Source organism: Eurytemora carolleeae, unplaced genomic scaffold, assembly GCF_000591075.1.
Source record: "Eurytemora carolleeae unplaced genomic scaffold, Eaff_2.0 scaffold234, whole genome shotgun sequence".
Classification (NCBI taxonomy): Eukaryota; Metazoa; Arthropoda; class Copepoda; order Calanoida; family Temoridae; genus Eurytemora; species Eurytemora carolleeae.
The window spans coordinates 303,725-329,499 of record NW_019396124.1 but is presented as its reverse complement, the minus strand read 5'-3'; the positions used below and the strand labels follow the sequence as shown (position 1 = coordinate 329,499).

The window sequence follows — 25,775 nt, the reverse complement described above, 5'->3', positions numbered from 1 at the left end:
TATCTAATATTTTCTAAAATTCAATACAGTGCCAATGGCTATTATAAAAATTTTAGTAAAAAAAGGATAGCGATTAGGAGCTCCTAAAATCCATAGAGATATTTTGAGCAACTTTTTTGTCATTTGTTGGATCAATTCTAGTTTTAATCGATTTTTGAGCAACTTTTTGTCATTTGTTAGATCAATTCTTGTTTTAATCAATTTTTGAGCAACTTTTTGTTATTTGATGGATCAATTCTTGTTTTAATCAATTTTTGAGCAACTTTTTGTTATTTGATAGATCAATTCTTGTTTTAATCAATTTTTGAGCAACTTTTTGTCATTTGATAGATCAATTCTTGTTTTAATCAATTTTTGAGCAACTTTTTGTCATTTGATAGATCAATTCTTGTTTTAATCAATTTTTGAGCAACTTTTTGTCATTTGTTAGATCAATTCTTGTTTGATTCACGTTAGGCATTTCATTCCCTATTCAATATTTTTATCAAAGTATAAAATAAAATATTAAATTTTTCATAAATCTTTGAAATTGCTTAAAAAACCCTCATAAGTTTTTCAAAAATAAAAACATTCTCCTTCCAAAATTTTATAATTTACCTTTTCTGGAGCCCCGGCTCATCATTTCCTTAGCATGACTTCGACCCAAGATCATATCCTTAAAATAAAAAATAAATTTCAACAATACTTTCCCGGCATTTCCCGCACGGCCATACCAAATGTTGTTCACAAGAATTAAAATATCAAAGTAAAATAAAAGTATTTTACCTCTAAATGATTTTTAACTTCTGAAGACGCTTTCCTGGATTAAACTTAGTATTTTGTATTGTAAAAAATCCTAGATCAGCGCTGCAAAATTATATTTATCATAGACTTTTTTTTTGTCAATTTCCAATGATCACTGATCATCTAGTTTTAGATTGGAATCTTAATCAAAAAAAACATGCATATACACTATACAGAATTACCAGAATGGGACTTTGATGCAGTGTTTCGGATCCGTATCATTTTGATGCGGATCCGGATCCGCGGATTTGTATCCGTGATGATGGATCCGGATCCTGACTCTGATACGGATCCGGATCCGACCAAATGATACGGATCCGACCGGATCCGGATCCGAAACGCTGCTTTGATGATAAAAAAACTCTTTATAAATGATAAACTGATAAATGTGATTTTCTGCCTGAAATGAAGTTTTTAGTTAATGTATTTAATGAAAAGCAAAAACATAAATTAACAGTTTTAATTTGGCAGGTTGTAAAAACATTCTATTAAGTTCGTCTCAAATATTATTCTTGAACATTGAACTATGCATGAAATAAATTTCTTTTGTTAGTTCTAGAAAAGTATTATTTTTTTTTTAAATTATACTAATCATTCCTGAAGCTGTTTTGTGGTCCAACTTTCCTGTAATGTCTCTTACCCTGAAAATAAGAAGTTTAAAAAAGAATATCTTTTTATTAAATTAAATTTGCAGTGCACAAATGTTGAATACGTTAAATCATTTATCTTATTATGGAAGTAAATAAATTGTGCAAGCTTTAACATTTATCAATCTTATTATTGAAATAAATAAATTGTGCAAGCTTTAACATTTATCTTATTATTGAAGTGAATAAATTGTGCAAGCTTTAACATTTATCAATGAAGTAAATGAACTGCATACGGTGAGAACCAGAAAACTCAGGAATAGGAAGAAGACTTTAAGACGTAAGTTATGACTTTAAATAGCAAATTGAACATAAAGCACAGCAATTATGAATTTTAAACAGACCCATTTCACCTAATAAAAAAATTAATAAATAACCAGTAAAATTTTTTACTTTGTAAAAACATCAAATATTATTTTTAAGGTTTTCTCACGATCAATAGGAAAGCTTAGAATAATAAAATAATTTTGATTTACAATTAATGATAAATAAATAAATTTTTTATTTTGTTTTTTTTTAACTGATTTAGATTAAATTACTAAAATAAGGTAAAGTGGATGCATGCATAATAATAAGAAAGGTTGCTAATTATGAATAATCCCCAGATAAAGCCTTCATCATCCTCAAACCAACCCTTTAAGTTGAAAAATGTGTGCAAGCAAGGGAGATAAGGATGAAGTTGGGCATGCGAGGATGCAGAAATGAAATGAATGACCCTACCCAGGAAAACATTCATTTCTGGGACACTGCACAAACAAATTTACATTATCAAAATTAAAAAGTTTGAAAATCCCTATCAGCTAAAAAAAAATTGCAACCCAGCCAGAACATAAAAATTATCTAAACAAAAATATGTGAAAAACAGACTATTATGCCATTTTGATATACCAAGACCTTGACCTACCTCTTCTTTCATAATAAACTTTTTCTCAGGAGTGGTCGGCGTGTTTTCCTGATTTTTCAAGTTCAATGGAAAAAGGAAACCAAGAACATTTAGATGGGGGCGGGGAGGGGGGCTAATATTTTGTTTGAGGAAAGTATTGAAACAATTTAGATTTCGGTAGCCCTTCATAACAAAATAAATTGGAATCCAGTTTCCCCAAAATATTTATTATCGTTTATATTTTTACCATTTTGTAGAAATAAAAATGTGGTGAAAATGATACTTTAATTTTGGATTAAGTAGCTCATGCCTTTAAAAACTGATGAAAAAAAAATAGGAAATTCCATTGAACTGAATAGTATGCAAGCCTTAGAGGAATCATAGATATTGTAGCAATGACTGAAAGGAAAGATATCTAGCGGAGAGGCAGAACCACTTAATTTAATCAACTTTCTTGGAAACAACTAGGATAGTTTAAAAAGAATAAGGGCAAAAGTGGCATAAGCTGGAAACTTTTGTGTTGTATACGCTTAATCTCTTTATCCATATCTAATGTGGCATTTTTGGATATCCATCAAGATTCCGACCAATGAGGGTTTTCTCATGGGTTGCGCAAACGACGCTCTGATGAATTTTATTGAATTATTTTATTGGTTGAATTTTATACACTTTCTAGAATACCAAATAAGGATTAAATTAATCTGCAGATTAACTCAAAAAAGAATATCAAGCATGATCTCGATATCTACAATACACAAGTTTCCAGCTATGGATATATATTTTTCTTTCACCTACAATTTTCAACATTTTAACATTTTTTGATTTCAACATTTAAACAGTTAGATTAAAACCAAATCTCCAAACTTACAGGGGGGGGGGATGGTGGTTCTGGCAAAAATATATCACAGAAATATAAATAAACAACAATGAAACATCCAAGAAAGACTAATCACCAAAATCCTTGTCTTCCCTACATGCAGCATAAACAAGATTAAAAGAGTTTAGATATTTTTTTTTGAGGTGAGATTTTACAATTATGCACTTCTTAAAAAAAGTATTACAAAAAGAGTATAATTGATAAGAGGCCAAAGTTAAAGAATTTAAACCGCATCGCTAAACCACCAATAACCGGTTCCAATTGAGCACTCTGGACCAAATCTCGAAACACTTATTAAAGTTTCCAGCTAAAACAAAAATGTTTGAACCGCATCTAATTCTTTAAATTTGGCCAAAGATTAGAAAAAATATCCAAAGAAAGTGAGAATTCTATTTTTTCAAGATAAACCCGATTAAAGAGAGTATACTTATTAGTTTAGTTTGGGTTGATATCCACTTATTAGTCCAACTTTCATCTAAAGTCAATATAAAAAAAGAAGGCGATTGTTAATTAATATAGTGTTTTGTCCTTCCAAGCTCCTCTATGGTTTAGTAGAAGATGATAGGGGGAAAAAGACAACTTTCACCATACTTTACAAAACAAGAGAAAGGAAAAATTTTGAATTTAGACTTACCCTGTACTGAAATGAAGACACAGTTAATCTTAGCACCTCACACAGAGACATAAGTCTTTCCCCTTAATAGAGATTTGATGTTAAGATATGATAGTTTAGGTCTCAAGTTCATGAAGTTCATGAAGATGTTTGATATACCTATTCTGATAACAGTTTCTCTATTGAAACTTCTTGACAGAAAATGTCTTAGGAGCAACACCTGGTCATTCTGATCCCAAGGGGTAAAGAACATCTGGTTTTTAATTTACCTGGAAGTACATCTAACAAGTCCAAGTTCTTTGCTAAACTGGTAATTCTAACCCAAACGCTAACCTGGCTATTCTGACTATTTCTCCAGAACGGCACCTATTTGTTCATAACAAATCTTACCTGGAAGTTCTCTTCACTTAACTGGTAATTCTAATCCAAATTCTAACCTGGCATTTCTGACTATTTTTCCAGAACAGTACCTATTTGTTCATAACAAATCTTACCTAGAAGTTCTCTTCACTAAACTGGTAATTCTAACCCAAATTCTAACCTGGCAATTCTGACTATTTCTCCAGAACAGTATCTATTTGTTCATAACGAATCTTACCTGGAAGTTCTCTTTACTTAGCTGGTAATTCTAACCCAAATTCTAACCTGGCAATACTGACCATTTCTCCAGAACAGTACCCATTTGTTCTTAACGAATCTTACCTGGAAGTTCTATTCACTTAGCTGGTAATTCTAACCCAAATTCTAACCTGGCAATTCTGACTATTTTTCCAGAACAGTACCCATTTGTTCTTAGCGAATCTTACCACAAAGTTCTAACTGATCAGAATATCTGGAACCAAAATTGAAGATTTAAAGAGGTCACTGAACTCTCTACCGGGGTTTAAATTTCAGCCGGCAGTAGGTAGTTTAGTAAACTAGCTCAAATTAATTAAATTTAGTTGGCCCCTGGTCTCTTAACTTACATAACAGTTCTCAGTTCTGACTTAATGAAACATCTTTAAAAACTTACCTGGCAGTTCTGACCACCATTGACGAAGTACGCCTGGTTCCACATTTTTCACCACCCAAAGAAAGCAGGCTAAAAGGTGCCTACTGGTATCCTCAGCTAGATTACACTTGGCAGGCTTCTAAATTAGTAGTCTTCTATAATCAAGAACATAACCATAAAAAAGTGGAATCCTCTTTTGTAAAAGGAATAACAATTGTCTAACTACACATGTTTAAACCAGCTCAATGTCTCCTTATTGTAGCAGATTTACTATCAACTGCCTATTCTACTTCAGGTTAATACCCTTCAGTTCTGTACTATTAAATTACATAGTATTTGTGACTGGATAGGATGGGGAATGGGCATATGGATATAAAACTGCATGGCAATCAAGGCAAGAACCAGGACTGGGATGGGGGCCGGGGAGTTGATATCTCATAATTTCCATCAACAGTAACTGCGTCCATCTAGTTACCTGCTGGCTTTGAGGTTCCCTCATATTCTCTACTGTACCAAACATGGCACTGCCAGCTATTTGCTGAGCTGTAATCTGATCTATGATTGGGGTGGTAACTTCATCTCTGTTAAATAAACTATAATCAATATCATTCTGGGAGTAAACATGTGAGTCTTTCCCCATACTCTGATAAACTAGTCCATCAAAAACAGCTAAAACCAATGAGAGTTTGATTAAAATTAACTGATTTCTCATTGGTCTAATCTTTACCCGAACAGTTAATCCCCTGTAGAGAATCAAAAGATTAAAGCTTGTTTCATCCCTTCAAAAGTTCACAGATCATTCGTCATTTAAAATGAACTTATTATAGTAAACCTGCTGTTGTATAGCTCTGTAGCTCCATGCAAACATCCAACATTATCAATAATAATACCTAAAAATATCAATTTATTTGTAAAGAAATGAAATTTTAAGTTGAAGTAACAAAAAGAGAATAATAAATTCATTCAATATTTTAACTTGAGCTAATGGCAGTGCTTAGGATCCAGATCCCTTAGATCAGCAACATTTTGTCTTCCTGGATCCGGATCCAAGCAGCAAAAATTGTTGAAGAAAGAGAGAATATTAAAAAAATTTCCGATCCGGATCCATTTTTTCCAGTTTGGATCCAGGATCCAGATCCAGATCCATATCAAAATTATATGGATCCTGTACTGGCAAATGATATTAAAGTTCAGTTATAGATGAAGTATAAATGATGGAATCATAATAATAATAATATCTTTTTTTGCAAATCCAGAAAATACTAAATTAAAAATGAAAGTAATACCAACAAGGGGTAGATAGAGGTTTGCCACACGGGCCTTACAATCCATATCACTGTATCTAAAAGGAAGATAATTTTTAAAAAAATTTTGGATGACAAATAATTTTCAAATATTTCAGTTGATTTTTCATAATGGATCTTTCTGATATAAAGCCAAGTTCATTATGAATATGTAACAGTAAGCACTTGAACTATTTGACAGAAATTTATCTGTGAAATTCACTGTTCCTTACCTGGGATCTAAATCGTGACAAGTTAGAAGGTTTCTGAGAAGCGCAACAGATTTACTATGTACGTCCCCATTATCCTAAAATGGTGACAGTGATAATTTCAATAGTAACAATAATTTTGAAAAAACAACAACATGGACAGACAATAGTGGAATTTATGACATCAATGAAATACAATATCTTTTTAATCAAAGACAAAATTAAAAGCAATGGCAATAATTATACCAGCCAAGATAAAATTGCCAACTTTGACATCAACAACAGCAACAAAGGTATCAATGACAACAATGCCAATAAGCAATGGCATCAACTCAACAAGGACCCCGATGACATCAATGACAACATCTATGAAAGTTGAAAACACAATATAAAAATAGCAAGAACAAGAATAGAATTCTTTATGGTTTTTTTTATTAAATAAAGTTAAACACATTAATAAATAATGAACACTTTTTTTAAAATTGTTTAACATCAACAGACCAGCTTCATTTGGAAACTGTTTTGCCTGGCAATCTAAACATTTCCTATAAAAGCCAACCCACCTAAACCTGGCTAACAACATTTCTGCTGTTATATCGAGTTATCCAATAAAAAAATATGGAAAAGTGGTCCTTAGAATTCAGGAGTAATGATCGGACATTCAAACAAACATTCAGACAGACGAGTAATCAGAGATTACTATGATATATATATATTACCTGGTCTAGAGCATTGTATAAATTAGTTAACCCGAGCCCAACAAGGAAATGCTGTCGACGGAACTCTGTGCTTAATTCTGCCCACGAAGACCTGCAAAAAAATAAAATAAAGAAAAATTATAAATTGTCTTAGATCTTTAATGTCTAAATACCGTTCCAAAAAAGGTTCTTCAACTTATAAGCTTTCCAAAATGTTGGTCTACTTTTTAAATCTTTACAATTTTAAATAAGATCTCAGTTCTTATAGAACACAATGGGTAATTTTATCAAGGGAGACCACATGTAACTCCTGCAAGAAAATTTAAATATTTAGAGGAATTGGAAATCCCTACCCCCCCCCCCTGCTCCCCTGTTAACCGAAAACCAATTCACCAAAGAACCTTTAAAAATAGCGTGAACATTCTTATAACAAGAAGAAAAAAAAATATTTTCACAAAGGGGAATTGAAGAAAACATACATCTCCATATTACCTGTCCCCCATCATAGTAGAAACAAGAGAGGCTGCACTGTCAATAGATCTCAAGGATGGAGTTGGAGATGAGGAACCTACAAGTTTTAAGGGACTACAGACATAATTTCAAGAGACTCTTGATTTATTGTATAGTGCCCTCAAAGCTTTATCCAATTCATTATTTGAAAATTAATTTCTTTATAAACTGACTTGCTCGTTTCTGTATCAGAACCAATAAAGAAAATGGTTAAAATTTGATACTTTAAATTAACAAAATTTTTTATCAAATAAAGGTTCAAAGGGTACAGTTGATAATTGGGCATGTCTTTCAAAATTTAAAAGATATATAGTACCCCTCAGATTTTAGTATTTGATTTATCTGATATGTTTTTGAAAATGCTCAGAGCTGAAAACTTTAGAATGGGATATCCTTAATCCTGATCATTTAATTAATCTGGAGATTAATAACAAGAGGAGAACAAGCCTTATTTTATCTGGAGATTCAGAAAAAGAATAGATCAATCATTGATTTCAATATCCACCATTCTAAAGTTTTCAGCTCAGGGCACATTTTCAGACATATATCAAATTATCAATAATAAATAACAAAATCCTAATAGAAAGACACAGAAAAAACATTTCATTGTTTACGGGTTTGTATTGTAGTACAAGAGCAAATTTATTACCAGTTTCTGTATTTCTAACAGAACTATGTAGAAATTTGTTTTGAGCTTTTGGAAAATAATAATAACTTCTGTAAATAATTCCCAAAAAATTATTTGGAAACATAAAGTAAGAACCAGAAATCTTGGTAATAGGAAGTCGACTTTTAGACTCAAGTTATGTCTTTCATCAGTAGTCCAATGAAAATAAGACACAGCAACTGTGCAGTTTAAATCAATTTTCCTTGTAACAACATCAGTATTATTCAATGTCGTCTTTATATTTTAAAGTTTTCACTGTAGAATATATTTAGATAAGAAAAAAGTATATATTCCTGTTACCTGATGTAAGATCACTGGGTCCATACTGAGGCAAGTTTAAAGGTATAAAGTGTTCATGGCTACAGATGATTCTCAGGAACTCAATCTGGAGTTCCCAAAGAGGAACTGTGTTCTCAGGATCATCAGCAACTTTAGCAGACACCTCCTAAACATCAGTCATGTTAACAACGATGTATATCTCTTCTTTTCAGTTTTTATCCCCCAAAAAAGGCCAAGAATCTTTTTTGTATGTTTTAATCCCCCTCTTCTGTAAAATTTCTTAAAATTAAAAAAAATCTAGAAATACAGGGTGTCACAGTAAACATGTGAATTCAGTGACAATTTTTATATACTCTTTTTAAATGATGTATTGATTTAGTATGGTGATGTCTACTAGGAAAGCTGTAATCCGTCTGCTAGATTAAAAAAATTTGTTTGTTTATGTTTTGATTGCATACTGTTGTACTTAGTAAAATGATAAATTCCCGTATATGAAGACAGTACAGTTGTTCTTTTTCAGCGTTATCTTGCAGAATGTCATAACATGTTTAGCAGAATAACAAAAAAGTCTGTTGCCCTTAACATAAAATATACTCTAGCAGACATAATTTTATTTTGACCAATGAAATTAGGTAGCAAGTACACACATGACAAATTTAGGTTTAAAATTAACCTTAAAATTTTCTTGGAAAATGAAAGTTTAGGATTAGTCAATTTCGATTTTGTCTTTTAATTCCCATGTATATTGGGACACCCTGTACCTTCATGTAAGTTCTGATCAAAGAAAAGACGAATCCTCGATCCATTACAGACAGAAGATCATGAAGAAAGAATCCCAGACAGGCGTTCAGCTGTTCTGTCTTCTTTTCATCCTTAACAATAAAGTGATATGAAATGCACAATCAGTTTGTTTCAAATGGATAAATTAAAAAAGAAAAAACAATTAACCGGATTTCTTTCAAGACAGATTAAATAGAATGGATCTCCATAACTTCAAAGATATTTGTTTGTAAAACAGATGTAATATAATGTTTGTATTGTGTATGATACCTTTTTATACTTTCTGATGATGTCACTTGTAAGAGAAGAGACCATGTTGAGGATATCATCATGAAATTGCTCAGAAAACCGATGTTTTCTAGGAGCTCCCAGAGTTCCAGTAGTTGCTAAGTGTTCAACCATGGCCTGATTATCAAAAAAAACATTGTATTCGAGAATAGAGAAATAAAAATTAATGCAGACATGAAATATAAATTCTGATTCTGCTTTTCATAATCTATAACTTTTTTATGAATATTCGGAAAGCCTCTGGGCATTCCTGAATTAGTTTTTAGTAAATGTTTCTAAATCCAATTTATTATGAAATTTTAATAATTACTTCTCTAAAAGTCTACATAAAGAAAAACCCATATTTTACTTTTCCCAAAGAAACTTGATTAATGTGATTGTAAACAATGTTAAGATTGGGAAATAAAAGATCTAAAAATAATTTTTGTTGAAAAAAATACCTTGATCATTAGTTCAAAAAAGAACCAACTATTTTCTAAAGCTGAATTCCTAGCAGAATCCTTAGAAAGAGTAAGTTGTAGGGCAAGCTGTTCATGAAGTAGTTTCCCTTGAACTGCAATCCCCATTGGGTTGCCAAGATCACCTTGGGAAATAAAATTAGCACACAAGAAAATTAATAAAGAGTGATCACTGAATATAACGTTTTTGAAAAATAAATTTACCTCTTTCTACTTCTAAAATATAATGTTTAATTCTAAAATCTAATTAATTAAATAACAAACAAGACAACATGAAATAATTTTTTTTATTTTTGTTAAAACGAGATAACATGTTGTAATTAGATACATTCAAGTTGGATATTTAGTAGTAAAAGACGAAGACATAAATCACAATCCCACATCATTCTCTCCTCTGTACAATCACATTCAGATCGTGTTAGCTGTACCAGGAACTTTTTAACCTCAGAAGAACAATGGCTAAAGTCTGAAAATAAAAAAATGTGTTAAATCCAAGGAGTATGAAATAAAAGGGAAATAAAACAGACGCAGGCCACCCTACCATATGATTTTACATACTTTGCAAACGGTACTCCATTTGTATAAGAAATATTTGTCTGGTGAACAATTACCGTACTTACAATAACTTTATTCTGAATATTTCTTATACAAATGGAGTACCGTCTGCAAAGCATGTATAATCATATGGTAGGGCGGGCCACGTCAGTTGTAATTCCCTTCTATTTCATACTCCTTGGTTGAATCCTCCCCCCCCCCCTCTACTGTCAAAGGACAATGCCATTGCCCAGTGTGTATACAATTCCTAGTAAGGTAGCTAGATAAATAGTCTTGAGAGGTTGCTTTTTCATAAGCAGAGGGGTCTACTCCACACTTTGTAATAACTAACCAGATATTGAGTTGATAAAATTAAGCATGTTTGTACATTTGTTGTTGTTTACATGTTAAAAAAAATATATACAATGATTTGGAACTTACACTGAAAAAATTCATGTTTGGAGTAAACTTTGCTCATAAAAAGTAGGAAGAAAATCATAATTTGAAAACTTGTATTTACCTTTTTCAGATGAACTTGAGTTAGATTTGTCTTGTCCAGACAAATTTTCCATAGCCCCTGGATTTTCTGACCATTTCAATGCATTTAATTTGGTTTATATAAATATATCAATAAGTTTAACTCTAAAAAGAATATTTGTTAAGACCAATTTTGCAGTGATTGCCTTCTGGCATATTTGGTGCAACTTCCTCTTCGGTTTGTATTTCTGAGGTTAAGCTGTAATTGGTTGTAGTGCAAGAGCAAATAAATAAATGATGAATTCAAGAGAATTTGTTGATGACATTTTCCCAAAATTAAGTTTTATTCCCCCTGAAGCATGATATAGTTTTTACTGATAGTAAAAATGTACAGGGTTTCCAACTAAGGATTGAGGCAAAGGACGTCAACCAAAACCTTGCTTAATGGTTCATAGTGAGATGTTTTTAGATATCTCATTTACCAGTACATAAAATTCTTTGGAAAAGAATAAACCAATAAAAAATTACAGGAATCATGAAGTAAAATAAAATTATTGAACTTTGAAAAGCTGTCTCTTAAGTCTCATCTTAAGTGGGCAACAAAAACCTAAATATTATTTAACCCTTTAAAAATAAAAGGAATAACAATAATTTATCTGGAAAGGGAGCTGGGAGGAGAGGAGCAGTATGACTTTTCAAATGGTTTAGTGAAATAAATTTAAGTCCCAAAAGCTAAGCTACAAGTTCCAATTATAACCTTGCTGGTTCTTCCAATAAAGCAGGCTCATCAGAATTGTTTATCAATATCTTAACATGCTGAAGTCTGGAATCCTCTCTTATCCTTTTTCTTAAAGTCATCAAAAATGACTAATTTATAAAATTTGTGAACTGTCTCAATTTGATTTGTATCTTAGTCATGGGCTTGGAAGCATAATCAGCATCCCTCAAGCTTTTGACATTTCAAATATTCCCAGTAATCTTCATTTCTTGAGCACAAAAACTAGACGTTACCCCCAACTTAATTATTCTAATGTGCCTTTTTGCCATCAATCCTGGTTTAAATTAGTTTTGTTATTTCTATTTTTCGATTTATATCTAATGTTGATTAAGACTGAATTTTAGGTTTCGAGTTTTGGAATTCAAATTTTTATGCTTTTGTTTTAGTCTCATGTGGGTAACCTTTCTTTGGTCCTGGAAATTAATATACTTAAAAAAAAGTTTTATAAAACAGTCTTAAGTATTTTTTTTTTGATTTCCTCAGTGCCATGATGCCAACAGATATACCCCAGAGGAACAGGCTTGTAAAAATCAATATGAAATATCCCTGAAAGAAAACAAACAGTCATCTTTATTTTCCCATTATTAAATTATTAGAAAGTAGATATGTTATCAGGTAACTCTCCAATCTCCATTTATAAAATAGCAAATTTTAATTTCATTAGTATTCTTTACAGTGATCATCAATGTTGGGCAAATTTATTATTTTCGACAGAAAATTTAATGCCATGAAAATAAATTACTGTTAAAAATTGAAAATGCTATTCTTTAAATGTAAGATCCCCTAAAATTATGCTGGTAAGGAATATAAATTAATCTTTAAAAAGGTTGAAAATTCTCACCTCAGGTCTTGCTGTAGTTTTATATATGGTAAATATTCCAAGAGCATAAACTTGAAGAACAACAAACAGACTGGAGATAATGTAGTTAATAAGAATAAATTTCCTTGAGTACCTGTATTTAGAGATAGGTACGTTTTTCTAATTTCATTAATCGTTTGTTGATGACCAATTTTGTTAGTTTTTTTTTTCAATCGTTTGAAATAAATTTAGTTCTTTGGTTCAATCATTCAGTAAAATTATTCGTTCAGTAAAAAAACGATAGTTTATTAAAAAGTTTGTTCAAAAATACTGTTCATTCATTAAAAAAATGATTGTACATTTTTTTCATCTTGTAAAAAACGAAAGTTTTTTCAAGTTTGGTCAAATGATTTAAAATCATTGGATTTTGGATTTTTTTTTTCATTTTGAACAATGGTCAAAGTTGTTTGTCCATCATTCGTCTTTATTCAAACAACACCATCAAACATACATGCAAAATTTTGTTCTTTCTTTAAAATGATGCCCATCTCTACCCATATGCAATTAAAGTTAGATTACAGACCATCATGATAAAGTTGAGAGCTTCAGCATAGATGATTAGCAGTGTTCCTTTCATATTAATGCAATACTTGGTTCAAGTTTCAAGTCAATTTTCAAGCATATAAAACTGTAAATCTATTCTGTCTGCCTAAATGCCCCCCCTTACACTGTGCACAGTACAAGCAAAATTAAGGGTTAAAATATTCTCTTTTTAAATTCGAAAACTGGATTGCTTTCCTGTAAAAACTTGGAGAAATACACAGACGTTTCTCTCTTTTGGTAGTTCTTCAGAGTAGGCATCTGTATCAAATATCTGATTGCAAAATTGATCACTTATTTTCACCAGCAATTACATCATACTGCACTAGGGTTTCAAGCAAAATGCAAATATTGTTGCAAAATTGAGATATATTTTCTCCTCCTCAAAATTCTGCATTGTTTTCCCCTTCTTTAGCAAAATTGATTTGAGCAAAAAAACGCAAACTTTTAAGATAAAGTTTGCAAAATTTCGCATTTTTTTACAAGTTTTCTTTTGCTGGAAACCCTATACTGGACGCTGGTACAGGATATAAGCGTTTATATGTATTTCAAACCAAATTACCTATAAAAATATTCACTTTGCTTGTCTATCAGTATTTCTGTATCCGATTGAGCCCAAATTTGATATGGCAACTTACATGACCACAGGGAAGGTCAAAGTTAAACAATTTTGCTCGAAAAAAAAGTTGTCATTTCTTGTTTTTAAAATGCACCATCTTAAACAAAAAAATATTTGCGATTTACAAACCAAATGCAGAGCAAATGTTCAAGCTGAGACGACGTTCAACTTTGTTTTGTCATTTATTTAATCTAGACGCAACATTGTTTTAAGTGATACAGTTTTTTTCCTCGACTGCGCAGAAAATGTACTCCAGAAAGTTTGAAAAAACTATGAGAAGATTTCCAGGAGGAACACAAGGGGGTACAACCAACAGGGCAAGATGGATTGCAGCTTGAAAACAACAAACTACCTTCATGTGTTTACATTAGGGATCAATCAATCAATCACATTTAATGCCCAAGATAAAGTTACTAAATCAGGAAAGAGATATGGGGAGCTCTAATTTAAAGGGACAGCGGACATAATTTTAGTAACTCTCTGTTTATAGAGTGGCATGTCCAATTCATAATGGTACACTTAAAAGCTTATTCTATCCAAGAATGAATAAGATATCAATGTGTTTCTCTTAAAAAATTGATTAATTTCAGTTGTGTGTTATCTGTTTCTGTGGATTTCTGCAGAAACATTGCAGCAAGTTATTACAATAAATCAATTTTTAAGCTAGAAATATCTCCCACATTATTTATCAGATGTAGGATTTAAGGGTACTGTTGTGAATCAGGTTTGCAGTTTGAAATTATATCGACAGTTCCTTGTAAGATCTATTAACTAAATAAGCAAAAGCCTTTAAGAAATCTAAATTTATAATTTTGAAGAAAAAATAAATAAAACAAACAACCAAAAAACTTAATTTTCTAGAACTTGGCTTTTAATATTTGACGCTTGTGTTTCTAATGTAAACAAGGTTACCCTCACTCCTACATTAGCTGTACAAATGTAACAAAAAATAGCTTCTCCCATTTCAAAATTCTGGAATTCTGAAAGTAACAAAACTAAACTTTTCACATCTCTTTTCTTAAACTCCTTCTCCCGTTGAATGGAATATACACATAACTCTAAATGTCCCTCAATATTAAAAGTCACATTTTAGATTTTAAATGCTCACCCTTTTTAGTCTTTTTTAACAAAATGAGAAATTTATATTAGTTTTTTTCATTTAAGATTTAATTTCCTTGTCCCTATGGCATAAATTCAAAAATCACTTTGTAAGAGAATGTCATTACAAGAAACAAGAATATATCGGTCTTAATAATCAGAGCTGAAAACTTTAGAATGGTGGATATCGAGGTTAATGCTTGATCCTCTCTTTTTCTTAATATCGAGACTAACCTAATCTTGTAGTTGTATCCTGAAAAGTGTATAAAATTCCACCAATCAGAGTCTCGTATACGAAGCCGATAAAGTTGAAATTTTGCGTGCTATTTAAGATTATAGACAGACGGGAGAGACTCTCTAATTTAGAAAAACCGGTTTTTGATTTTTTCTTTATAATATCCAAGAAAGAACGGTTTAAGTAGAAATCAAAAGTGTGTCCATTGGATACTCAGATTAAGTAATAGGGATTAAGGAGATCTAATTCTAAAGTTTTAAGCTCAGAATGGTTAACAGGGTACCATTAATAATCGGGCATGAAACTCTGTAAATTAAGGTTCATTCAAAATTCTGATAACCATCACTTTCCTTTCACTTAGGTTTCCTTTCATGACCCATGAAACTGTGACAGAGGAATATGACATTCAAGCGATCATATGTGTTGTTATAAAGCAAAAAGTTTTAACATCAGTAGCTTTGAAATTAAGCTTACACTTTACACTACACAGTAGCCGGGTTTCATGTTCAGTGGACTATATAAATCAAAACTTTAGGTCAACAGACACAGTTTTATGGGTCCCACTGTACTCTATCCTATCATTTCATTCCTCTATCATCCTTTTATTCCTCTATTCTTTCATTCCTCTATCCTGTCATTTTTATATCCTGTCATTCCTCAATCCTTTCATGACTCTATCCGTGCATTCCTCTGTCATTTCATTCCTCTGTCTTTTGAATCCTTTTATTCCTCTATCCTTACATTCTTCTATCCTGTCACTTTTCTATCTTGTCATTCCTCTATCCGTTCATTCCACTGTCCTTTTATTCCTCTGTCCTTTCATCTTTAAATCTTTTCATTCCTCTATCCTGTCATTTTTCTATCCTGTCATTCCTCTATCCTTTCATTCCTTTATCCTTTTATTACTCATCCTTTTATTACTCATCCTTTCATTACTCATCCTTTCATTCCTCTATCCTTTTGTTACTCATCCTTTCATCACTCATCCTTTCATTCCTCTCTCCTTTCATTCCTCTATCCTTTCATTTCTATATCCTTTCATTCCTCAATCCTTTCATTTCTATATTCTTTCATTCCTCAATCCTTTCATTCCTCTATCCTTTCATTCCTCTTTCCTTTCATTCCTCTATCCTTACATTCCTCTTTCCTTTCAATCCTCTATCCTTTCATTCCTCTATCCTTTCATTCCTATATCTTTCCACTTCTTTTTGATTTAGATGCTAGCCAGGTTTGTTGAATCACTGAACTGTTTGATTTCAGAAGTGGCGGGGGTCCAGATTTAAAGAATAATAAACAAAATGAGACAGTTCATCTTTTTAAAGAGTAGTCGTATCCTGTGTTTATACAGTATTTACAGAGGCTAGTGTGTTCCATCTGTATATATTAAGAATATACAGGGAGACCCAAAAAAAGAGATTAGGATTGTTAACCCACATGGGTCCAGCTGATGCATAATCCGATCCAGTACAAGGATTTACCTGTCAAGTGCAGGCGGGCGGAAACAACCGAAGGTGTGTACTGTAGGTTTATACAGTAAGTATGAATCTCAGTATTTGCACAGTCTAGGAGAGTACATTTGTTGATCGTTAATTGTTTACTTAAAAATAAGTTTCATATACATGCAATATATTATTTACATATTTAAGTCAACGCTATAAGCCAAATTTCTATGCAAAGAATATAATTTGATTAAAGTTTTCAATAAACTACTCGTTATTCAAGCTTAATTATAATTGACGACATTGTTCTGCAATTTCCTTGACTGTAGTCATGTTGTGTGTCTGTACCAAAAGAGTGTGCGTGTTTATATATAACGAACTCGTCTGCAAAGCAGTGCGACTGGCTTTCTCATGCCAGACCCACGCCATTTCCTATCCCTTTATTCTTATTCCCTTGTCCAGTGTAATCGTGCTTTATATACATTTATTCGACCAGTCAGTCTAGTAAAAATCAGCGTTCTACTACAAATCTAAGTTATGTTTAAATACTGTTTAAATTTTCCGGAAAGTAATACGTTTTGTGCCCCCCCCCCCCTTTAGTAATTGCATCACAAAAAAACTTTTAAATGATTTTAAGGACTCTAAAAATACCAGTTCCAGTTGAATTGGTCACCCTGTAGTGTATAAATATTATATACTAAAGAAAATGATTTTAGTCTCAGATTTTGAATACAAAAACTATAAAAATAGATGAAGATAATTTGGATAAGGAACAAAATATAATAAAAAAAGTGAAACTGAAAGAAGGAAATAAGAATAAAAAATATGTAATTTAAAAGAACTTTTAAGAAAGAGAGTGTAAAACGGAATTTTAAAGTATACAGAAGACGAACATTATGTTTTTGTATCGGAAACATCAGAGCAAAGTAAGCGACCGTAAACCCATTTTATTGGAAGAATTAACATAAACAATTATGTGGTTCAAGCCTATAATTTCTGAACCATGGTAATTTTCATTTCATTTCAAGTAATTTTAATATTTTTGAAAATTGGTAATTTGTTATTTCAATGTTTTATTTGAAAAAATGTTTATTGATCAGAAAAAAAATCATTTTATAATTTCTGAACTAAAATCAAAAACAAATATTATGTTATTTTGTAGCGGCAAAATCAAAGAAAATATATTTTATGGTAGAATTAACATAAACAAGTACGTGGTTTAAGCTACCATTTCTGAACCATGGATGAAAAAAAAATATTTTAAAGTAATATTGAAATATTTGAAAATTAATAATTTGTTTTTTTAATTGTTTTCAGAAAAAAATTGTTTGATTAGAACACTAGTACGTGTACTATTCTATAATTTCTGAACCCTGAAAGATTTAACACGAAAACAAATATGTGTTTTGGTACACTCAATTTCAAGTTAAAATCATATCAGAGTTATACCTCTGAGGATAAACATTGTAAGCAATTACTTTAGTCTAGTTTCAAACCTTTAACCCTTTTTTATTAATTCTTCTTATTAATTCCTCCAAATTCCTACAAATTCCAACAAATTCCTCTACATTCCTCTACATTCCTCTAAATTCCTCTAATTTCCTCTAAATTCCTCTAAATTCCTCTAAATTTCCTATAATTTCCTATAATTTCCTATAATTTCCTCTGAATTTCTATAAATTCCACCAAATTCCTCAAAATTCCTCTAAAGTCCTCTTAATTCCTCTAAATTCCACTAAATTTCTGTTAATTCCTCTCATTCCTCTAAAGTGATAGTAATTCCTTGTAATTCCTCTTAATTCCTTTTCATTCCTTGCAGTTCCTCTTAATTCCTCTTAATTTGTCTTTAATCCTCTAAACAGCTCTTAAATTCCGCTTAATTCCTCTTTATTCCTAACAGCTCTTAATTCCTCTAATCTCCTTAAATAAATAAAAATACTTTTAGATGTTTTCCATCCTATTTACCCTGGTACAAGTTGGACTATGCTTTGGCGAGGTAATCAATCCTTATGCTAACCCTATAATGGCCTGGGTTTACTCTGATGTTAGATGCCAGCCCTATTACCTGGAACATACTGATAGATACTTCTGCACAGATGAAGGGGTTTTTACATGTGTTAGTAAGTATCATGCATTTAATTTTATACATTGTCATATTAATGACAATAATGATAATATTGCTATTATTAATAATATTGGTAATATTGATAATATTGATAATATTGATAATATTGATAGTCTTGATAATCTTAATAATATTGATAAAATTGATAATATTGATAATATTAATAAAATTAATAATATTAATAATATTGATAATATTGATAATATTGATTATATTGATAATAATGATAAAAGTGATAATTTTGATAATATTGATAATATTGATAAAATTGATAATATTGATAATATTGATAATATCAGCGTTTCGGATCCGGATCCGTATCAGGAAACGTTGATATGGATCCGGGTAGCGCCAAAAATTAACCAAAACCATGGAATAAATAAATCAAAATGGTTCGTAAATGTATTATTTACATGACAAAATTTTTCAAAATTATCTTAAATAATTTAATGTTTACATTTATATAATAGTAATGACGACATTTTTAACTTTAGGATTACTCAGCGGCAAATGCTCACATGGCGCAAATTTCAAATATATAAAGTATTCACAGAATCAAAAGTTACCTTGGATCCGGATCCGTATCAGAGTCAGGATCCGGATCCATCATCACGGATGCGGATCCGGATCCGCATCAAAATGATACGGATCCGAAACACTGGATAATATTGATAAAATTGATAATATTGATAATATTGATAATATTGATAATATTGATAATAGCAATAATAATGATTAATAATGATAACAATGATAATAATGATAATATCTAGATGGATGGACTGGAGATAACTGTGATGAACCCGTATGTCTAAATGGATGTAATTATGGAAAATGTGTTGCCCCAGACATTTGTAGGTAAAATCATTTGTTCATTTATACATACAAAGTAGTAAGTTCTGTTTGTTTGCATGTCAGATCATAACAGTCCGATTTGCCTCAAATTTTGATTGTGAAGTTAGGTTAAATCACAGGAATGTTAAAAATTCTAAATTGAGTGGGTTAAGTAGAGCTAGTAACTTAAATAATTAAAATTATTCATTTATTTCTATTTCATAATATCAAACAGTGCTTGTAACTGTATGCAGGTGTGATATGGGATACCAGGGGGGCACTTGTCAATCTTGTATCAAGCATCCAGGTATATAATAATAGTACGGCCATCTGTGTACTCTTAACTCTGTACTGTGTACTATGTACTCTTAACTCTGTACTATGTACTGTTAACTGTGTACTTTGTATTGTTAAACTGTGTAATAACTGAGCACTATGAATTATTAACTGTGTATTATGTACTATTAACTGTGTACTATGTACTGTAAACTGTGTACTATATACTGTTAACTGTGTACGGTGTACTATGTACTGTTTACTGTGTACTTGGTACTGTTAAACTGTGTACTATGTACTGTTATCTGGAAACTATGAACTGTTAACTGTTTACTATCACTGTTAATAGTGTTTAATGTACTGTTAAATGCGTACTTTATACTGTTTAACTATGTTCTATTAACTATTATCTGTGTACTGTGTAAGATGTACTGTTTATTTGTGTACAGTGAACAGTTTATTGTGTAATGCACAATGTTTACCGTGTACTTATCCCTACGATATTAAAATTTCAAAATCAATGAATTTGTTTGTAAAAAAGTATTAAAAATGATGAAAATTAGCCAATGTCCAATCTTAAATTTCACCTCCAAAATCATCAAAAATCACTTCTACCCCTCCCCCCCCCCCCCACAGGAGGAGGTAATTTAGAAAATATACACCCCGGAATTGTAAAATTTATATTTTAAGAAATAATTTCTAGGTTGTATCCATGGAACATGTAACACGGCTTTTGAATGTAACTGTGAACCCGGTTGGGAGGTAAATTTTTTTAATATTATTTACAATTTCTCTTTTGAATGTAACTGTGAACCCGGTTGGGAGGTAAATTGTTTTAATATTATTTACAATTTCTCTTTCAAATGTTTATTTTTCTCAGGGACGAGACTGCAACATTCCCCAATGCTCTGAAGGATGCCATGCTGATTATGGATTCTGTGATGTAAGTTTTTATTTCATTTTTATGAGAAAATATCCATCTTAACTTATTAACATTACTTTTACTCTCCTATAAATAATTTTAACTTTGAATTGTCATTAAAAACCATTTTCAATGAAATGTGTCGGATTTTTCTTTTTGAATTGTCGAATTTTCAATTAAGAAACATTTTAACTATTTTCCAGTAATTTTTTCTCCAATTTTAATGTTCCATGAACCTTCCCTGGGGTCATTTTAGGTCCAACACAAAATTTGAGCCGGATCCGTTCATCTGTTTTGCCATTCACAAACAAACAGACCGAAAGACAAGCAAAGTATAAAGATAAATTTAAATGTCAAATGTTTTATAAATTTAGACTCCTGATACATGCTTATGCAAGCATGGCAGTGGAATGCAAGGACCTAATTGTACTGAGTGTGTGACTAAAGAAGGATGTAAACATGGCACTTGTGATCTTCCAGGAGAATGTAACTGTGATGCAACTTTGTGGAGTGGACATCTGTGTGATGTGCCAGTTTGCAAACCAGGATGCAGTATGGAACATGGATATTGCAAGTAATCTATTCCAACATTTAAGAAAAAAATCTTTACACAAGTACATATCTTTACAAAAGTACAGTACACTGCTAGTTTAGTATTAAGTAGTACGACCTTAGAAGTTTTCTTCATCCTAATATGTATGTTTAGGGAAACCAACTACATGTATTTGTATGTTTAGGGAACCAGCTACATGCATTTGTCTGTTAGGGAAACCAGCTACTTGTATTTTTATGTTTAGAGAACCAGTTACATGTATCTGTATGTTTAGGGAACCAGCTACATGTATTTGTATGCTTAGGGAACTAGCTACTGATATTTGTGTGTTTAGGGAACCTGCACTATGTATTTGTATGTTTGGGGAACCAGCTACTTGTATTTGTCTGCTTAGGGAACCATCTCCATGTATTTGTCTGCTTAAGGAACCATCGACATGTATTAGTATGCTTAGGGAACCAGCTACATGTATTTGTAAGTTAAGGGAACTAGCTACTGGTATTTGTATGTTTAGGGAACCAGCACTATGTATTTGTATGTTTGGGGAACCAGCTACTTGTATTTGTCTGCTTAGGGAACCATCTCCATGTATTTGTCTGCTTAGGGAACCAGCGACATGTATTTGTATGCTTAGGGAACCAGCAACATGTATTTGTATGCTTAGGGAACCAGAGACATGCATTTGTAAGGCTGGATGGCAGGGACCCAACTGCAATGAATGTGCTCCTTACCCTGAATGCAACACCAATAACACCATTCCTGCAGGAGCTTGTAAAAAGCCTTGGGAGTGCTTGTGCAAAGAGGTTGGTTTTATATTTTTTTTTATAAATATTTATACAAAGTTCATTAATCATAGTATATTGAGCTTTAACGTATGTATGTATGTATGTCACACTCTTTTTGTGTCCTTCAATGGACTGTTAGTGAAATTTCAAGTGATCCAGTGCAGATGGCAATGCCCGACTCACAAAGGTAGCCTTGAAACCTTTATCTGTCAAAGAAGACTTTAGGAAATTAGGAAATTTTTGGTAGTCAATCTTAGATCAACTGAAGGTGATTTTCCTTTTTGTGGATTTTAATATTTAAAATATTTAGGAGTTTGCAGGCCCCACCTGTAATGTCCCAGCTTCAACACCTGTGGCAATCAAAATAGATGCCAATGGTTCAGTGTCAGCTGTAAACTGAGTGATTTTTATCAGCTTAGTTTGTAAGGATATATCTTATTTGTAATTCACTTAATTTTAAGCATCAATAAAATTCTGCATATCAAAATTTTTAATTTCAGTTTCTAGTGTCACAGGATCTCAATAGATCTAAATCCACATTATTTTCATTGCATTGTACAGTTGTTGTCGTATATATCAATCTTTGTTTCTTTGTAAACTTGAAATTTGTAAAAGGCTTGTTAGGGATTAAAGCACTATTAGTAAACAGTTGTCTTTATTGTATTGATATAATCACTGACCACTGTTTGTTATTGTAACTAGCTGGTCTACAAACTCTTTTGAGAGTATTTCATTTTCAAAATTAAAAAATTTGAAGGAACTGGTCCTCGTTTTTATTTTAAGAACTTGTGTTTATTGGTGAAAATTTACAAATTCTATGGAATTTTTCTTTAAAATCAAAGTTTCTATAATTCACTTCACACTATACCACACACCCCTGTTTCATTTACACTTAATTACTTTGATTCAGCAATACTATTTATCTAGTTTTAAAATTTATTTTTGGATAAGAGGAGATTTTTCCAACAACAAATACCCCTGATCTAGAATAAACATGTAATATCAACATCAGAGTTAACTGGGAATCAGAAATATAAACATAAATGATAAAAACATAATAAGAAAAGAGCACAAATATATCCATTAAAATTCAGTGATCACTCTTTAAGCATGTGGAAATGAGTCAAAACTTATGCATGAACTTGCCAATAATAGCTGAAATTTTGATTTCAGGAAAAAAACTCTTGAAATATTAATCAAGAAGGATTTATATTAAACCCTCAGACAAGTGCAGTTTCCTCAGGATTAACAATAAGTTCCAAGGCCGAATTTAAAGAATTTGAACTGCATCTCAAATTTGAGACACAGCTCAAACATGGTTGGTTCCACTTGAATTTGTATTCAAGGCTTTGAGATTTGAGCAGGCGTTCAATTAATACCAGTTTTTGGTTCAGCAAGACTGTTTTGATTTAGCAATTTGCCCTCCAGACTTATTTACTACTGTCTCACCTCTTTCTATAGTTGACTGTTGGAGGTTAAGGTTGCGCATGAGTTGACCCACCTCAGCATCAGATATCAGGTTCATTCCCTCGCCTTCATCAATTAATCAATCAATATTAATCCAGCAACCAATTAATCACCCAATCAGTCAATTAATCAGTCAATTAGTCAATCAAGCAGTCAATCAAACAATCATCAATATCAATAGATCATTCATTATTTCAATCAACCACTAAATCACTCATTAAAAATAAATCAAAGAAACAATCAGTCAATCAATCAATATGGTATTAATCCCCAGATATATTAAACACACATAATTGACAACTACCCCACCTCTTATATACTAATCAAATGAAGAAAAAAAATGTAATAGCATTGGTAACCTGACATGATCACTGTTTGTTTATATTATTAAAAATTTTACCTCCAAACATTCTATGCTTATTATTTCTCTGAGTTTGTTTGCTTAAGGCAGGATCTAGATGTGGAAGATGAGCCTAACAAAAATAAGAACATTTTTTAATGTAGCTTATCAAACATGCTTAAAATTAATTTATGGGATATAAAATTCCAAATCAATTTGAATTGAATCAAATCGCATTGCGAAAAAAAAAAAAATTCACTTCAGACTTGGTTTTACCTGGAATTGGATGAAGGTAGACAACAACGAGTTCCTTCCATGCAGATCATTTCTAGATTAACAATAATTAATTTTTTGTTCTTATGGGAAACTTATATCAGTTGAAGCCCGCTCCCCGCAAGGATAGGACCTACTCACAGCAGCTCCCAGGCTTAAAGCTTAGGCAGAGCACTGAGTGGAATTACTCATGACTAACACCATCTGCATATGCGTTATTAAGTCCTAGACTTTTCAGTGCTTCCATGAACTCAGCTGAAAATGGTCCTTAGACCTTCTAATACAATTTATTAAATGATTGAATTTTGGATGCGGAAAATAAAACAAGGCATAAGTCTAGCAAGCTGATATCCCATTCAATGCCTTGAAGCGATGAAATTTTTGAAACTTTTGATTTTTGCAACTAAATTGATTTGGTTAGAAAATATAGGATAGAATTGACAAAAGTATTAAAACTTTTAATGGCTTTTTTCAAAACTTGTAACTGATACATCATACATATTGTGGGAGGAGGGGGACTAGGGAAAAAGGCGTGTGTCTGCACTTTTAGAATAAACATATGAATTTCAGTAGAAAAGATCTATTGCATATCCTTTCATGGTTTTAATAAAAAGATCATACCACCATGAGTATGAGTTTATTCCTATGTTGATTAAACTAATTTTATACACGTGAGGAGGGGTGTAAAGTTTTATGAATTGCAAATGAATTTGGAAGATCTGAGGGAAAAGTTTAAAAAATTGGAGTTTTTGATACTTTTTTCTAAAAAATTATTCATTTTCTCCTTAAAGATCAATGTTTTACCACAATTCAGTGGAAAAAGCTTAAAATATACCTAACTTCTAGGGGGAAAAATTTACGTTCAAAAAACCTTGGGGAAATACACACTCTATACCTGTGGCTGAGATGGGTTGATATAACCTTGACAACCTCCGCCATAGCTGAGAATGCTGCTTGACCAACATGCAAGGTCAGACCTAGATACCACATTTATTGTTTATTGCAACATTTTAACAAAAAAGACATTAAATTTGCGTAAAATCTACAAAAAATATACGTTTAATTTTTGAAATTTGGTAAATAAGGTTGTGTTCTTGTCGGTAATACAGGGGACATTAGTTTCAAACTGCAAAATGACCTTTTTCTAACATTGAATGTAATAAATGGACTATAAAGTATAAACCCCGTCAGGAACTGATGTCCATTTACTATTCAAACAGTTTGTGATCAATCTTCAATAAAGCCGTTTAGGAACTGATGTCCATTTACTATTCAAACATGTTGTGATAGATCTTCAATAAGTCTGTATGTGTCTGTTAACACATTTAATACTGAGATATTACAGGGATAACTTTTTGGTTTAAAAGAGTTTTTAGTTGGAACTGATTCACTGCTTCCATTTGAAAATTTGACATCATTACCACTTGAAAAATATTCTCTTTCAGCAATCAGATTTGTTTTAACATGGTCAACTAGTTTGGAAACACCTACCAATTTGAACAAAAACTCTGCCATAACTAAGGCATAATTTCCAACAAAGGGATCAATCGAAAATCAACGACTGGGGGCCTTAGTCGTGTCATAGGATGAGGTTGTAAAGACGAAAGAGTATGACAATTTAAAGCTTGATTTTTGGTTTCTACATTCAAGTATTT

The 25,775-nt window shown here is 31.6% G+C and overlaps 3 protein-coding genes across 3 annotated transcripts in view; 1 reads left to right on the top strand and 2 right to left on the bottom strand.

Moving 5' to 3' along the window:
* The window catches only part of LOC111695658 (dedicator of cytokinesis protein 7), a gene marked incomplete at its 3' end in the record, with an annotated part of 66,180 nt that overhangs the window by 16,789 nt on the left and 23,616 nt on the right, over positions 1-25,775 (bottom strand). The window contains 22 exon segments of the mRNA XM_023465055.1: positions 598-655; positions 766-799; positions 1,381-1,424; positions 2,335-2,382; positions 2,682-2,748; positions 3,267-3,283; positions 3,825-3,886; positions 4,816-4,933; positions 5,270-5,375; positions 5,627-5,684; positions 6,081-6,136; positions 6,311-6,384; positions 7,006-7,096; positions 7,477-7,552; positions 8,462-8,606; positions 9,202-9,312; positions 9,491-9,625; positions 9,949-10,091; positions 23,490-23,573; positions 23,908-23,980; positions 24,124-24,175; positions 25,016-25,097. Of these exon segments, the coding sequence (XP_023320823.1) occupies positions 598-655; positions 766-799; positions 1,381-1,424; positions 2,335-2,382; positions 2,682-2,748; positions 3,267-3,283; positions 3,825-3,886; positions 4,816-4,933; positions 5,270-5,375; positions 5,627-5,684; positions 6,081-6,136; positions 6,311-6,384; positions 7,006-7,096; positions 7,477-7,552; positions 8,462-8,606; positions 9,202-9,312; positions 9,491-9,625; positions 9,949-10,091; positions 23,490-23,573; positions 23,908-23,980; positions 24,124-24,175; positions 25,016-25,097 (1,734 nt within the window).
* On the bottom strand, positions 10,240-14,911 carry LOC111695661 (uncharacterized). Its single transcript, XM_023465061.1, has 10 exons — positions 14,686-14,911; positions 14,003-14,125; positions 13,353-13,428; positions 13,109-13,184; positions 12,597-12,708; positions 12,234-12,301; positions 11,735-11,824; positions 11,184-11,236; positions 11,021-11,086; positions 10,240-10,432 (listed from the first exon to the last, which is right to left on the bottom strand). Exons 1-10 carry the CDS (start codon positions 14,734-14,736, stop codon positions 10,287-10,289), a joined length of 861 nt encoding a protein of 286 aa, XP_023320829.1. The 5' UTR covers positions 14,737-14,911; the 3' UTR covers positions 10,240-10,286.
* Positions 17,960-22,527, top strand: LOC111695660 (neurogenic locus protein delta). Its single transcript, XM_023465060.1, has 9 exons — positions 17,960-18,011; positions 18,491-18,665; positions 19,444-19,528; positions 19,759-19,811; positions 20,484-20,542; positions 20,661-20,723; positions 21,077-21,276; positions 21,920-22,058; positions 22,351-22,527. Exons 2-9 carry the CDS (start codon positions 18,491-18,493, stop codon positions 22,438-22,440), a joined length of 864 nt encoding a protein of 287 aa, XP_023320828.1. The 5' UTR covers positions 17,960-18,011; the 3' UTR covers positions 22,441-22,527.

Coding starts and splice junctions, on each gene's coding strand:
- LOC111695661 (XM_023465061.1), bottom strand. CDS start 14,736: ATGGGAGAAGCTATTTTTTGTTACATTTGTACAGCTAATGTAGGAGTG. Junction 13,185..13,352: donor ATTTCTCCAAGTTTTTACAG/GAAAGCAATCCA, acceptor TTAATATGAAAG/GAACACTGCTAATCATCTAT. Junction 11,237..11,734: donor TTATTGGAAGAACCAGCAAG/GTTATAATTGGA, acceptor AACCAATTACAG/CTTAACCTCAGAAATACAAA.
- LOC111695660 (XM_023465060.1), top strand. CDS start 18,491: ATGTTTTCCATCCTATTTACCCTGGTACAAGTTGGACTATGCTTTGGC. Junction 18,666..19,443: donor AGGGGTTTTTACATGTGTTA/GTAAGTATCATG, acceptor GATAATATCTAG/ATGGATGGACTGGAGATAAC. Junction 19,812..20,483: donor ATCTTGTATCAAGCATCCAG/GTATATAATAAT, acceptor AATAATTTCTAG/GTTGTATCCATGGAACATGT.